Raw genomic sequence first — 12,605 nt, 5'->3', positions numbered from 1 at the left:
TTGTATTTTAACCATTTTAACTGATTGGATAAATAAATAAATAATAAAGTGAGAATGATTAAACGAAACTACAACCATGGCTGACGTAGCTGCAAAAAGGGAAGCAAGAAGGCGAAAAATATTAGAAAATTCACAAAATCGTTTGGAAAAAATAACAGGACGTGTTTGCGACAGCCCTTTAGGTAAAAAGAAATATTCATTTTGTATTATAATTCGTCAAAGTTTGTTCTCGAAACATTTCTAACCTTAAAATTTATATTTTTTATTCAAAATGCAATTCTCCAATAAATTTCATAAATTTCGAGAAAAGTACAAAACAAGTATAAACCACAAAATTTTAATTCATTAAGCGTTGATTTTCTTAGCACCTAATCAATATTTTGATAATGACTAAATTTTTTTCAGAGGTTAGAAAGTTTATTTATTTTTAAATTATAATTGAGAGATAATGATCTTTCGTTCTTTTTCCAGAAAGAAATGGCTTGTCTGAAAACAGAAAAGGATTATTTGATTTCCTTGCTGACGGTAAAGTGACAATTAATTATCATGAAATTTAATTCAAAAGATTTGAAAGAAAATTTCGAGAGTGAAAACTTTTGATTTTCTGCAGGAACAACACAAGATGATGGTGGTTTAGATAATCGATTATATCCTCGTGTTCAGGGAGATTTTGAAAACAGTGACAATCCACGTGATTCTCCGCCACTATCTGAAAATTCACTAATTTATAAATTGCTCTTCGGCAAATTGTCATATCCACTACTTGCATTAATTGTAAATATTCTCTTCGTTCTAAAGTTGGAAGACTATTTTGGCCAGGTAATCTAATTTTTGAATTTTTAATTAAGTTTTTCAGGGTTGCCTCAAAAATTTAATTTTTTCCTGATTTCCAAACAAAATTTTCACTTTTTCCCTGACCCTAAAGAATATTCTGATTTAATCTAATTCAATAACTTTATAATAATCAGGTGTCTACTAACTGGGAAATAGTCGGGAATTTAATTTGATCGGGAATAAGCCAGGAATTTTATACCAAACCGAGAATTTTTTCACCAAATTAAAAAGAGTTTTATTAATTTAATTTGTTTTTAAAAAATCGTTTTCTATTTCAATTTTTATAGATATTTATTTTCAAAAGTAATAAAATTCTTCGCAGAAATTCAATTATGTTTAAAAATTTTTTTAAATTCTCAAAATTTCAAATATTTTTATAAATAATTAAATTGTTATTCACAATTCAATTATTTTCAAAAATTTTAATAAAATTCTAGGCAAACATTTAATTATTTTCATAAATAATAAAATTCTTTGGAACGATTCAATTACTTTTATAAATAGTAAAATTCTTTGCAGAAATTCAATTAGTATACATTTTAATAAAATTAAATAAATCAAATTTTCAATTATAATTATGAACAGACAAGATTTTTTTTAAAAATTGAAAAAATTCTTTGTTTAATTCAATTATTTTCCAAATTTTTAATTGAAATCGGGAAAAATCAGGAAAAAGCCGGGAATTTTGTTGAACGAAAATATTAGACACCCTGAATAATTAAAAGTGACCGAATGATAAAATCATTTTTACAAAATTCATATATTTCTAAAAATTGCAATTATTTTGCAACTTCTCTAAAATTCAATTATTATCTAAAACTTAACTAAAATTAATTCTTAAATCAATTTTTATTAAAAAATTCTACGAGAATTGAAATATTTATATACAAACATTGATAATTTATTGAATAATTGAATGTTTCTTAAAATTGAATTCTCATAAATTTTTATCAACAAATTTTTAAAAAATTAAATTTTTTTTTTAACAAGTTTTAATCAACAACTATAATAAAATTCATTGCAAAATTTCAATTATTTTCTAAAATTTTTCTTAATTTAATAATTTGTATATCTATTATTTATGAATAAAATTTATTAAAAGAATTCAATTACTTATTTAAAAACAATTTTGACAAAGTTCTACACGAATATTCAATTATTTTCTAAAATAATGAAAATTTCACAGGAATTCAATTATTCAAGCAATATGAAAATTTTTTTAAATAATTGAATTCTAGCAGGAAATTTTATTAAAATTGCAATTAAAAATAATTGAATTCTGCTAAGAATTTTACAACTTAAGAAAATAATTCAATTCTGGCGACGAATTTCAGTAAAAATTTTATAATTAAATTCTTTCAAATGAATTTCATTTTCACCAATAATAATAGTTTTTTTTTAATTTTTAAATATAATTCAATTCCAACAAGAGATTTATTAAAAATAATTCAATTTTTTCAAAAAATTTTATTATTTATAAAAATAATTTTATTCTACTAAATAATATTTTATAAAAATTGTTTAGATTTATTGAATACTTTCAATAAATTTTATTGAACTTTTTACAAATAATTGAAATAATTAATTAAAAGCTTGAATTAAAATTGAAAAACTTTATGCAAATTCTATTTTTAATAATTGAATTACTGTGAAATTTTCATTATTTTAGAAAATAATTGAATATTCGTAGAAAATTTTGTCAAATTTGTTTTTGAACAATTGAACTCTTTTTGGGAAATTTTATTAAAATAGAATATATTGAAAATCATTAAATTAAGAAAAATTTATGAAAATAATTGAAATTTTGCCATGAATTATATTAAAATTTTTGCAAATAATTGAATTTTGCAGTGAATTTTATTAAAACTCCTGAAAATAATTGAAAATTTTCTCGAAGAATTTTATTAATTTTGAAAATGATTGAACTCTTGTAATGAATATTGTTATTTATGAAAACAATTGAATTTTATAAAAATTCCTGAATATAATTGAATTGTTGACGAGAATTTTTAAAAAAATTTTTGAAAATAATTGAACTTCTGGAAAGAGTTTTAATATATTTATCAAGATAGTTGAATTCTTTCAAAAAAATGAGTTAAAATTTAAAAAATTTGAAACTAATTTCAACAGAATTAAAATTAAAGTTTTTCAAAAAAATACTTGATTAAATGATTTATAAGTAATAACTTTATGGCAGTTCTTCAATAGAATTAAGTTATTTAAAAAAAATCATTGTCAGAAATAGAAAAAATTGAAGGTTTTTTTTTTAGAATTCGAGGTAATTTCCTAGTTAATGAGGCAAACAAAAAGACAAAAATTCAGAATTTTCTTATAAATTCTAAACATTTAATTTTTTCCAGTACATTTAATAAAAATCCCTGACTTTTCCCTGAATTCCCTGATTTTCCTGACATGTGGCAACCCTGTTTTTGTTTTTCAGTTTTTTTAAGTTTTCCATTTTTCTAATTAATTATTTTTTGTATTTTCCGAAAAGAAAAACTATTTTCAGTGCAAAATTTAAGAGAACCAATTTTTTTCAGACTATTTATGTGCCGTATTTTGCGTTGATTGTGGTTCACATTATTTATCATCAAAGATGGTCGAAATTGCAGGGATCAAACATGTTGGTTGCCGTTTTATTACTATGCAACATGAATCCAAAAGTAATCAATAGACTAATTAAAATTATAACAATATTGAAGTTGATTTTCCAAGGACTCAGTTTGTATGTACTTAGTTATTCCATTATGCGATGGATTATTTCATTTGTTTGGAATGAATTCGACGATCCTTCATTTGAGAATTTAAATCTTCCGGATATGAATTAAAATGTTTGGTTAAATGAAATTTTTGTGGTTTTTTTTACAAATTCAAAAAAATATTCTTTCATTGGTACTTTCAAATAAAAAGAAAAATACATTTTTATGGTATGACTTTTTCTATTGCGATCAACAATATTATAATATGAATGTACAAAAAAAAAAACCCTGAGTATAAAAATCTTTTTTTTTTTTAAATTTTAATTTCTTTCAATTCGTTCATTATTATTTCACTCGTTCACATTGTTTGTGTAAATAAAGTAACTAGCACGCAAATTTAAAAGTAATTTGTCGAGAACAGAGTTAACAGAGTTTTATGATTTTGCCTTCTCCTGGAATTGTTTATGCAATTTTCGAAGTTTCTTTGTACCGAGTAAATCAAAATGTCCTGCATCGGCCATTTTTTGTTCCCAATCTTTTAAATTAATATTATATTCAATCATATTCTTCTGATACTGTTCTTTATATTTGTTCTTCACGCTCAGATTTTCAGTTTTCCAACTCGAGGCTATCGAAGTAATTCTTTCCTAAAAAAAAGGAAAAACAAAAAAATAAACAAAAGAACAAATAATATAAAATTATGTATATAATGAATTATGATTTAAAATTACCTTAAAACTTATAGAATTATCGAAAGTTTCATATTTGTCACGACAATACATATTATAAGGGTTTGCTGGTCGCTTTGGTTTATCCATTTCTTTTCGTTTCTGCAAAAAGGAAAATCAAGTTTTTCAAATAAGTGTTTAAAAAATCAAATTTTTATAAGGTGAACGAGTTTACCAACTTTATTCAATGTTGAAGCAATTTTTTTCAATTCAATCTTCTTCTTTGTCTTCTCCATTGTTTCAAGTTGTTCAGGAGTTAAAGATGTTTTATAAATTGAATAAGTCTCTTTATATTTATCAAAATCATTTCGTGATTCCAGTTTTAAATTTTCTTTTTTCTCTTCAGGATATTCAGCCCATTTATCACCTAATATACGCAAAACTTTTGCCATTACAAGTCCTGGATTATCTTTTCGTATTTGTGGTAATTCGATTTCTTTGAATTTAAAAAAAGCTGTTTTTGGTTTCTTGGGTGGTTCGGGAATTCCATACTTGGTATATTGAGTTCTCTTTAAAGTGGCAATTTGCTGATGAGAAGGAATACTAGTTCTGAAAATAATATAGAAATTTATTATCAACAAAAATATTATTCTTTGAAATACAAATATAACCCCAAACACAGACTTCACACTCGATAATTAATTTTAAAAAAGTAGAAAAAAGTAGCTTTCAAACAAAAAAAAAGTAGCTATCTAAAAATTAAACTTGACGACCAAAAAAAAACTCGTTTTAGAAACTTCACAAAACTGAAAAAAATTCCATTCTACATTTTATTTTCCACACTTTTTCCTAATTTTCATAAAAAATATTTACTTCTTTCTTATCAGTTCTGCTAATAAATAGAATTCCTGCAACGAATTCTATTATTCATGAAAGAATTGAAATATTTATAAAAATAATTTAATTCTTGACAAGAATTTTATAAAAATTGTTAAATTATTGATTTCTTTCGACTAATTTTATGCAAATTCTAATTTAAATAATTGAATTCCTGAGAAATTTTTATTATTCATAAAAAGAATTGAATTCTTAAAAAGATTTTTCCAAAATTTTTTTTTAAATAATTGAATTTCCAAGAATTGAATTATTGTGATGAATATTGATATTTATGAAAATAATTGAATTATTGTGATGAATATTTATATTTATGAAAATAATTGAATTTTGCAAAGAATTTCATTAAAATGCATTAAAATAATTGAATTTTCGGGAATAATTTTGTTATTTATCGAAATAATTAAATTCTTTCGCAGAAATATTTATGTAAGTATGTAATTGAATTTTTGGGAAGAATTTTATTAAAATTTAAAAGAATAATTTAATTATTTTAAAAAAATTTAAATAAAATTGTATTTAAAATAATTGATTTCTTTCGAACAATTTTGTTAAAATATTTAAAAATAATTGAATTCCTGTGAAAAATTCTAATATTTTTGTAAATAATTGAATTTTTCCAAAGAATTTAAAAAAAACATTTTTTTAAATAATTGATTTTTCCGAGGAATTGAAATTTATTAAAATAATTGAATTATTACAAAAAAATTTGATTTAAATGTTTTAAAAGAATTGAATTTCTTGAAAAATTTTGTTATTTTTGAAAATAATTAAATTCTTGCAAACGATTTTATTAGAATTTTTAAAAATAATTGAATTTAAAAAAATGTATTACTTTTAAAAATAAATGAATTCTTATGATGAAAATTGTTATTTAAGAAAATAATTGAATTTTCGGGAATAATTTTGTTACTTATCGAAATAATTGAATTCTTTCGCAGAATTATTTATGTAAATAATTGAATTCTTGGGAAGAATTTTATTAAAATCTAAAAGAATAATTGAATTTTTTAAAAAAAAAATTTTAATTAAATAGTATTTAAAATAATTGATTTCTTTCGAATAATTTTGTTAAAATATTTGAAAATAATTCAATTCCTCTGAAAAAATTCTAATATTTTTGTAAATAATTGAATTCTTTCAAAGAATTTAAAAAAAAACATTTTTTTAAATAATGCAATTCTTCCAAAGAATTTTAAAAAAAAACATTTTTTTAAATAATTGATTTTTCCGAGGAATTGAAATTAAATTTTTTGATCAATTCCTGTAAATTGTATTCAAAATAATTGAATTCCTGCAATGAATTTTATTTTTTATCAAAATAATTCAACAGTTGCTAATAATTTTATTAAAATTTTTTAAAAATAATTGAATCCCTGAGAAGAAGTTTATTATTTATGAATATAATTGAATTATTGCGAAAAATTTTATTATTTTCGAAAATAATTAAATTCTTTATAAGAATTTTATAAACATTGTTTTAAATAATTGAATTTTGGATGAATTTTACGAATTTTCTCAATTTTTAAATAATTTTATTTTGTTGTGAAATTTTATGAAAATACTAAATATTGTAAATAATTGAATTTCGAATATTTTTTGAAAATAATAGAATCGTTTTAAAGAATTTGATTTTAATTTATGAAAGTAGTTTTTTGATTTCTAGTATTAGTGAATTTAAAGTAAATTCTAAAAAAACAGAAATAGTAGCTTTTAGTGGCTGAAATCTAAAAAAAGTATCCAAATAGTAGCATAACATAAAAAAGTAGTAAATAGTAGGTTTTAGTAGATGAGTGTGAAGCCTGCAAACATAACCTCTCTTCGTTTAGAACAAAACAATGGATAGTTTAATAAATTCAAGAAAGTAATTTCCATAGTTTAATAGTTGATTTGTTCGTAAATAGATTTTCCAGTTTGTTTAAAATTGAGGTATAATAGATAAATTGTTTTTATAAAGATAAATGCACGTGCAAATACTTACCTTGTTTGTAGAAAAACTGGATTACTAATATAATTCGTAAGACGGTTGAAGAAAGTTTTACAAGCCGTCATCATGTAATCAAGCGTTATGGCCTTTTTCATAAGATACACTTAATATTTTTCTTATTTTTTAATATCAAATTTTCGAAAATGCAGAAAATTTAAGTCATTCTCATGCAGAAACCGTTTTGCGTCTTCTGCTATACCCGCTATACTAATTCCCTATTTTGATTGGATGTCAATTTTAGGACAAATATCCATTACCAACATAAATTATTTTGTTACACAAATATTTAATTTCTTACAAGAATTATTAAAATTACAAAAAAGTAAAAAAAATAATTTTCTAAATAATTATAAATTCTAAATTATTACCCAATTTAATTTTTTTTTGGCATAAATTTTAAATTACCCGGTAACAATGACCAATCAGCTGTCTACGATCACTTTGCGATTTATCGACACGTATGTGCGTAAAGTGATTAACTTCAGGTTACTGCCCATAACCTCAAAAAAATAGTTGCAAGCATTTCTAAAGGCAGTGAAAGTGAAACCAGTTCTTCTAAATTATTAGAACAAATTTAATTATTTTATTTATTGTGAATTAATTTTTAGAAATTTGTTTTTATCTTTTAAAGAAAGTAGAATATTTAAGTGCATAATTATTTTTCTATTATCTATAATTTTAAAATGACTCCAACGGAAACGTCTTCTAGTAGCACGGCAACAAAATTATTTTCCCGAGAGGAGGTTGCTAAATACAATGATAGCAAGGAAACTTGGTTAATTATTCACAATAACGTGTACAACGTGACCGCATTTCTTAATGAGGTAAATTGACATTCAATTCTATTTATTTAATTTTTATTATAAATTTCCCACTTAATTTTGTCCCATTAACAAAGTAGTTTTTCCAATAGAATTTTCTTAATTTTCTTTCTATTTTATTTTGTGTGTACCTATTAATTTTTTAAATTGAAATTCTATTTTCTATTTCTTATATTTTAATGTGTATCTTATTTACTGTTAAATTTATTTTAGAACATTTAATTTAGGGAAATTTTTAATAATTTTTTTTTTGGAATTTTCATTATAAATGGAATACAAGTTTATTGTTAACATTTGATAAGATGCTTAGGTTTGTAATTCTTCAAATGACCTTTGTACGGTTAAAATTTGCAGTAATCAAAAGCGAGTAAACTTAAATATTATGTTGACTTTATACGTGAAATTCACTGAGATTTTATCTAAATAAGTTCAATGTGCACATTTTGTGCCACTTTTCTTGTAAATTGCACACTCATTAAGAGGTCATTAATTAATAACATAATGAGGAAAATAAAAAAAAATTATCACTTTATTAGCATAGTAATAAAGATAACAATATCTTTATTTTCACTGAAGGAAAATAGTTGTCTATATTTTTTTCTACGTAATTCACAATACAAAAGGAAAAACTAAATGCTTTTTTTTACAAAATTTACTTATTTTTTTAAATTAAAAACCAGTTTTATATTCTATAAGTAATAACTGAAACAATAATTAATTAATTTTTTTATTGTTTAAAGTATGTAATTTAGTAAATTTTGCAAAAATAATAATTAATTTTCTAGCATCCTGGCGGAGAAGAAGTTCTTTTAGAATTAGCAGGACGCGATGCAACTGAAAGTTTCGAAGATGTTGGACATTCGAGTGATGCTAGACAAATGATGGAACCGTATAAAATTGGAGAAATTATAGACGTAATTATAATAAATTATAGTTTATTTAATTTATTTTATTTTTAATTTAATTATTTTATTTATTAACTCTGAAATTCTCAGCGCAAGAATTCAATTATTTTGGAATTTTTTTTTTCAAAGTTCTTCACAGAAATTCAAATATTTTCATAAATAATAAAATTCTCCACGCAGAAATTCAATGATTTTTAAAAATTTTAATAAAACATTTTTCACAAGAATTCAATTATTTCCACAAATAATGAAATTCTTTCCTGAAATTTAATTATTTTCAAAAAATGGTTTAATTCTTAGACAAAGTTTTCTATAATTTTTAAGTAATTTAACAAACTTCATGCCAAAAATTCAATTATTTTCAAAAATATACAAAAATTCTCAGCAAGAATTCAATTATTTTCATGAAAAATAAAATTTTCGACATAAATTCAATTATTTTTATAAATCATTCAATTCTTAGAAAAAAAATCAATTATTTTTAAGTAATTTAACAAAATTCTTCAAAAAAATTCAATTATTTTCGTAAATAATAACATTCTTTGAAAGAATTTAATTATTTCCATACATAAAAAAATTCTCCACAAAAATTCAATTATTTTAAAAAAAAATACTGAAGTTCTTAGCAAGAATTCAATTATTTTCATGAAAAATAAAATTTTCCACATAAATTCAATTATTTTTATAAATCATTTAATTCTTAGAAAAAGTTAAATTATTTTTAAGTAATTTAACAAAATTTTTCACAAAAATTCAATTATTTTCGAAAATAATAACATTCTTTGGAAGAATTTAATTATTGGCATACATAATAAAATTCTCCATAGAAATTCAATTATTTTCACAAATATACTGAAATTGTCATCAAGAATTCAATTATTTTCATGAAAAATAAAATTTTCCACATAAATTCAATTATTTTCATGAAAAATATAATTTTCCACATAAATTCAATTATTTTCATAAATCATTTAATTTTTACAAAAAATTAAATTATTTTTAAGCTATTTAACAAAATTCTTCACAAAAATTCAATTATTATTGTCATAAATAATAAAATTCAAAAAAAATTTTAAAAAAATTTAATAAAATTATTCGAAATAATTCAATTATTTTCCTAAAAAATTAATAAAGTTTGAACAATTTGATTTAAAAGTTAAAAAATGAAGAACAATTTAATTTTGGAAGAATTAGATTTTTTTTTAAATAGTTAAATTTCAAAATGTTTTTTAATTGGAATTATTAAAAAATTTAACTCTTATGGAAAAATAAATAAGTATTCAAATTTTTATTTAACAAAAATTATTCAATTTTTAAATAATTTAATTTAGAGTTTATGAAAAAAATTCATCTTATGGAAAATTGTAATTAAAATTTTTCTCGAGATATATTTGAATTCCCGTAAATAATTTAAAAAGTCTGAATTAAATATTCAATTAATTGGTAATTTTGTTAAATGTAATTGAAATAAATTTTTTATTTTAAACAATTTTATTTTATTACTTTTAAAAATTATTTTTAAATACAATCGTATTTCTGAAGAATTCTACCTAAAAATTTGGAAAATAATTGAATTTAATTATTTTATAGAAAAACTTAAAATTGAAATTATTAGCAGTATACGAAAAAAGGTAAAAAAAATTTTTTTTATGAAAGTCAGGAGAAAGTCAGGAAACTTTTAAATCAAATTTTTGTGAATCAATTTTAAATTTTCGATAGCTACCTACTTTTTACTACTTTTTTAAAAGTAATTATTGAGTGCGAAACCTGTAATTTAATTTAATTTAATTAGTTATTTTATTACGTACATTTTTATTCTCTTTTTCCCATTTTTTTAATATTCTAAAATTTTGAAAAATTTTAGGAAGAGAAAATTGACGAGGCTAACAAGGGTGGCAAAGATTGGTCGAGTGAAAATACAGGTGAAGAGGATTCCAGGTACGTTGATGGCAATAATACGAAAATATTAATATTATCGTATTTAATAAAATTGCACATTTTTTTATCATTTAACTGTATTTTTGCACCACTTTTCTTGAATTAACTGAAAACGTCTACATAATCCTAATTTCTACTTAAAAAAAATTCAAAAACTAATTCTAATTATTCTATAATTGATTTAATAAAATTAAATTTTTATTACGTGTTTAATATATGTATTTCTCTTATTATCTTAATAAACCATTTTTTAATAATAATAAGAATCATAATTAATTAATTGAAATTGGTTTCAAAATTTGCATGATTCTTGCATTATATTTAGTTTCATTATCATTTTCTTTAAGGACTTATGGTCTTTTTTCAATTTTCTTTTCACATTTCTCAAGTCTTTTACTTATTATTACATTTATTATTCCATAATAAAAATTTTTTAATTGAGGATTTCATTAATTTGTATAATCCAGGCATAATTTTTTTTTTTAATGAATATACTGGTTAAAAATATAAATTATTTTTTATTTTCGATTTTATTGAAATTCATTATTTTTATTATTTCTCAATTATTAGTTTTTTCAAATAACTTTTGTAGGTAACTTTTATTTTCTTTACTTATTTATTTATTTAATTAATTATTTATTTAATTAATTTTATTTATTTGTTTATTTATTTATTCAATTAATTATTTATTTACTTATTTGTTTATTTAATTAATTATTTATTTACTTATTTATTTAAAGTTTTAATATTAATTATTTTTTTATTTTTGCCTTTTGAGAAAATAGTGAAAATATCTCTTCCAATAATAATAATAATAATAATAATAATAATAATAATAATAATAATAATAATAATAATAATAATGAAATCCTTTGGAAAAAATTGAAGGATTTTTGTAGAGTGCGTTTTTCAGTTATATTCAAATTATTTTGGTGTGATGTATAAATAATAGCTGCTGCAAGATGATGTGATGATTGGCAATTATAGTGGTTCTTGGAGATCCTGGCTGATTCCAATATTTCTCGGAGTCTTAGCAACAGTTGTCTACCGCTACTTCATCAGTTCACAATAAAAGAGGAGACATTCCGCGAGATGGATTTTAATTCTTCTTATTTTCCTCTCTCTCCCTCTCTCATTTTTTTTAGAAAACATTTACCTTACGATGATTGTTATTACTTTATATATAATGTTTTTTTTAAATAAGCGACTAATACAAAAAGAAACAAAAAAAAGAAAATGGTGTGCAAGATAATAAACATTTGAGGACGAGGGGATCGTTTTTATCCAGAGGCCTAGCATTTACACAAAAAAAAAAAAATAAAAAACAAAATATATTTAAAAGAAAAAGGAAGAAAAACAGACTATCAGTATATGTTACACAAATAAATATTATTATTATATAATATGTAATTATAATATTGCAGTTGCAATGCATCCAGAAATAAATCAATTTACTTCAATTTCGAATAGTTTTATTCTAATTTAGAACTTTTAATATTTAATTTATTACTATTTTGATTATTAATAATTTTAATTATTTTCTAATTATTATTATTATTTATTTTAAAATAAATACTTTTTTCTTTATTTTTTGGGGAAATTTTCATCACTTTAAATTCGCTAATAGTTGAAATAAAAAAAGGAAATTCTAAAAATTGGAAAAAATTCTTCTCAAAAATTCAATTATTTTCATAAATAATAAAATTTATTATTCTCAGAAATTCAATTATTTTTAAAAAAATTGATAAATTCTTAAATTCCGTCTTTAATTCTTCATTATTATTCAATTATTTTCCCAAATAATAAAATTTTTTACGAGAATTCAATTATTTAAAAAAAATTAAATAAAATTCTTCTCA

The 12,605-nt window shown here is 20.9% G+C and overlaps 3 protein-coding genes across 3 annotated transcripts; 2 read left to right on the top strand and 1 right to left on the bottom strand.

Annotated features, from left to right (window-relative positions):
• The first annotated feature begins 22 nt into the window (after window positions 1–22).
• On the top strand, window positions 23–3,681 carry LOC122507850. Its single transcript, XM_043620791.1, has 4 exons — window positions 23–182; window positions 472–525; window positions 611–819; window positions 3,375–3,681. Exons 1-4 carry the CDS (start codon window positions 77–79, stop codon window positions 3,660–3,662), a joined length of 657 nt encoding a protein of 218 aa, XP_043476726.1. The 5' UTR covers window positions 23–76; the 3' UTR covers window positions 3,663–3,681.
• A 70-nt stretch (window positions 3,682–3,751) lies between these two features.
• LOC122507849 (transcription factor A, mitochondrial) lies at window positions 3,752–7,294 on the bottom strand. The gene is made up of 4 exons (XM_043620790.1): window positions 7,077–7,294; window positions 4,441–4,810; window positions 4,265–4,363; window positions 3,752–4,180 (listed from the first exon to the last, which is right to left on the bottom strand). The coding sequence occupies exons 1-4, from the start codon at window positions 7,175–7,177 to the stop codon at window positions 3,968–3,970; spliced, it is 783 nt and encodes a 260-aa protein (XP_043476725.1). The 5' UTR covers window positions 7,178–7,294; the 3' UTR covers window positions 3,752–3,967.
• Window positions 7,295–7,566: 272 nt separating this feature from the next.
• LOC122507851 (cytochrome b5-like) lies at window positions 7,567–12,094 on the top strand. Its single transcript, XM_043620792.1, has 4 exons — window positions 7,567–7,906; window positions 8,689–8,817; window positions 10,673–10,746; window positions 11,734–12,094. The coding sequence occupies exons 1-4, from the start codon at window positions 7,766–7,768 to the stop codon at window positions 11,816–11,818; spliced, it is 429 nt and encodes a 142-aa protein (XP_043476727.1). The 5' UTR covers window positions 7,567–7,765; the 3' UTR covers window positions 11,819–12,094.
• The last annotated feature ends 511 nt before the right edge of the window (window positions 12,095–12,605 follow it).

The sequence above is a fragment of the Leptopilina heterotoma genome, unplaced genomic scaffold, assembly GCF_015476425.1.
Source record: "Leptopilina heterotoma isolate Lh14 unplaced genomic scaffold, ASM1547642v1 Lhet_52, whole genome shotgun sequence".
NCBI lineage: Eukaryota > Metazoa > Arthropoda > Insecta > Hymenoptera > Figitidae > Leptopilina > Leptopilina heterotoma.
Note: the sequence above shows the minus strand (reverse complement) of the source record. Positions and strands in the feature narration are given on the sequence as shown.

Coding starts and splice junctions, on each gene's coding strand:
- LOC122507850 (XM_043620791.1), top strand. CDS start 77: ATGGCTGACGTAGCTGCAAAAAGGGAAGCAAGAAGGCGAAAAATATTA. Junction 526..610: donor ATTTGATTTCCTTGCTGACG/GTAAAGTGACAA, acceptor GATTTTCTGCAG/GAACAACACAAGATGATGGT. Junction 820..3,374: donor TGGAAGACTATTTTGGCCAG/GTAATCTAATTT, acceptor AATTTTTTTCAG/ACTATTTATGTGCCGTATTT.
- LOC122507851 (XM_043620792.1), top strand. CDS start 7,766: ATGACTCCAACGGAAACGTCTTCTAGTAGCACGGCAACAAAATTATTT. Junction 8,818..10,672: donor AAATTGGAGAAATTATAGAC/GTAATTATAATA, acceptor GAAAAATTTTAG/GAAGAGAAAATTGACGAGGC. Junction 10,747..11,733: donor ACAGGTGAAGAGGATTCCAG/GTACGTTGATGG, acceptor TGGCAATTATAG/TGGTTCTTGGAGATCCTGGC.
- LOC122507849 (XM_043620790.1), bottom strand. CDS start 7,177: ATGAAAAAGGCCATAACGCTTGATTACATGATGACGGCTTGTAAAACT. Junction 4,811..7,076: donor CCAGTTTTTCTACAAACAAG/GTAAGTATTTGC, acceptor TATTATTTTCAG/AACTAGTATTCCTTCTCATC. Junction 4,181..4,264: donor ATAATTCTATAAGTTTTAAG/GTAATTTTAAAT, acceptor CCTTTTTTTTAG/GAAAGAATTACTTCGATAGC.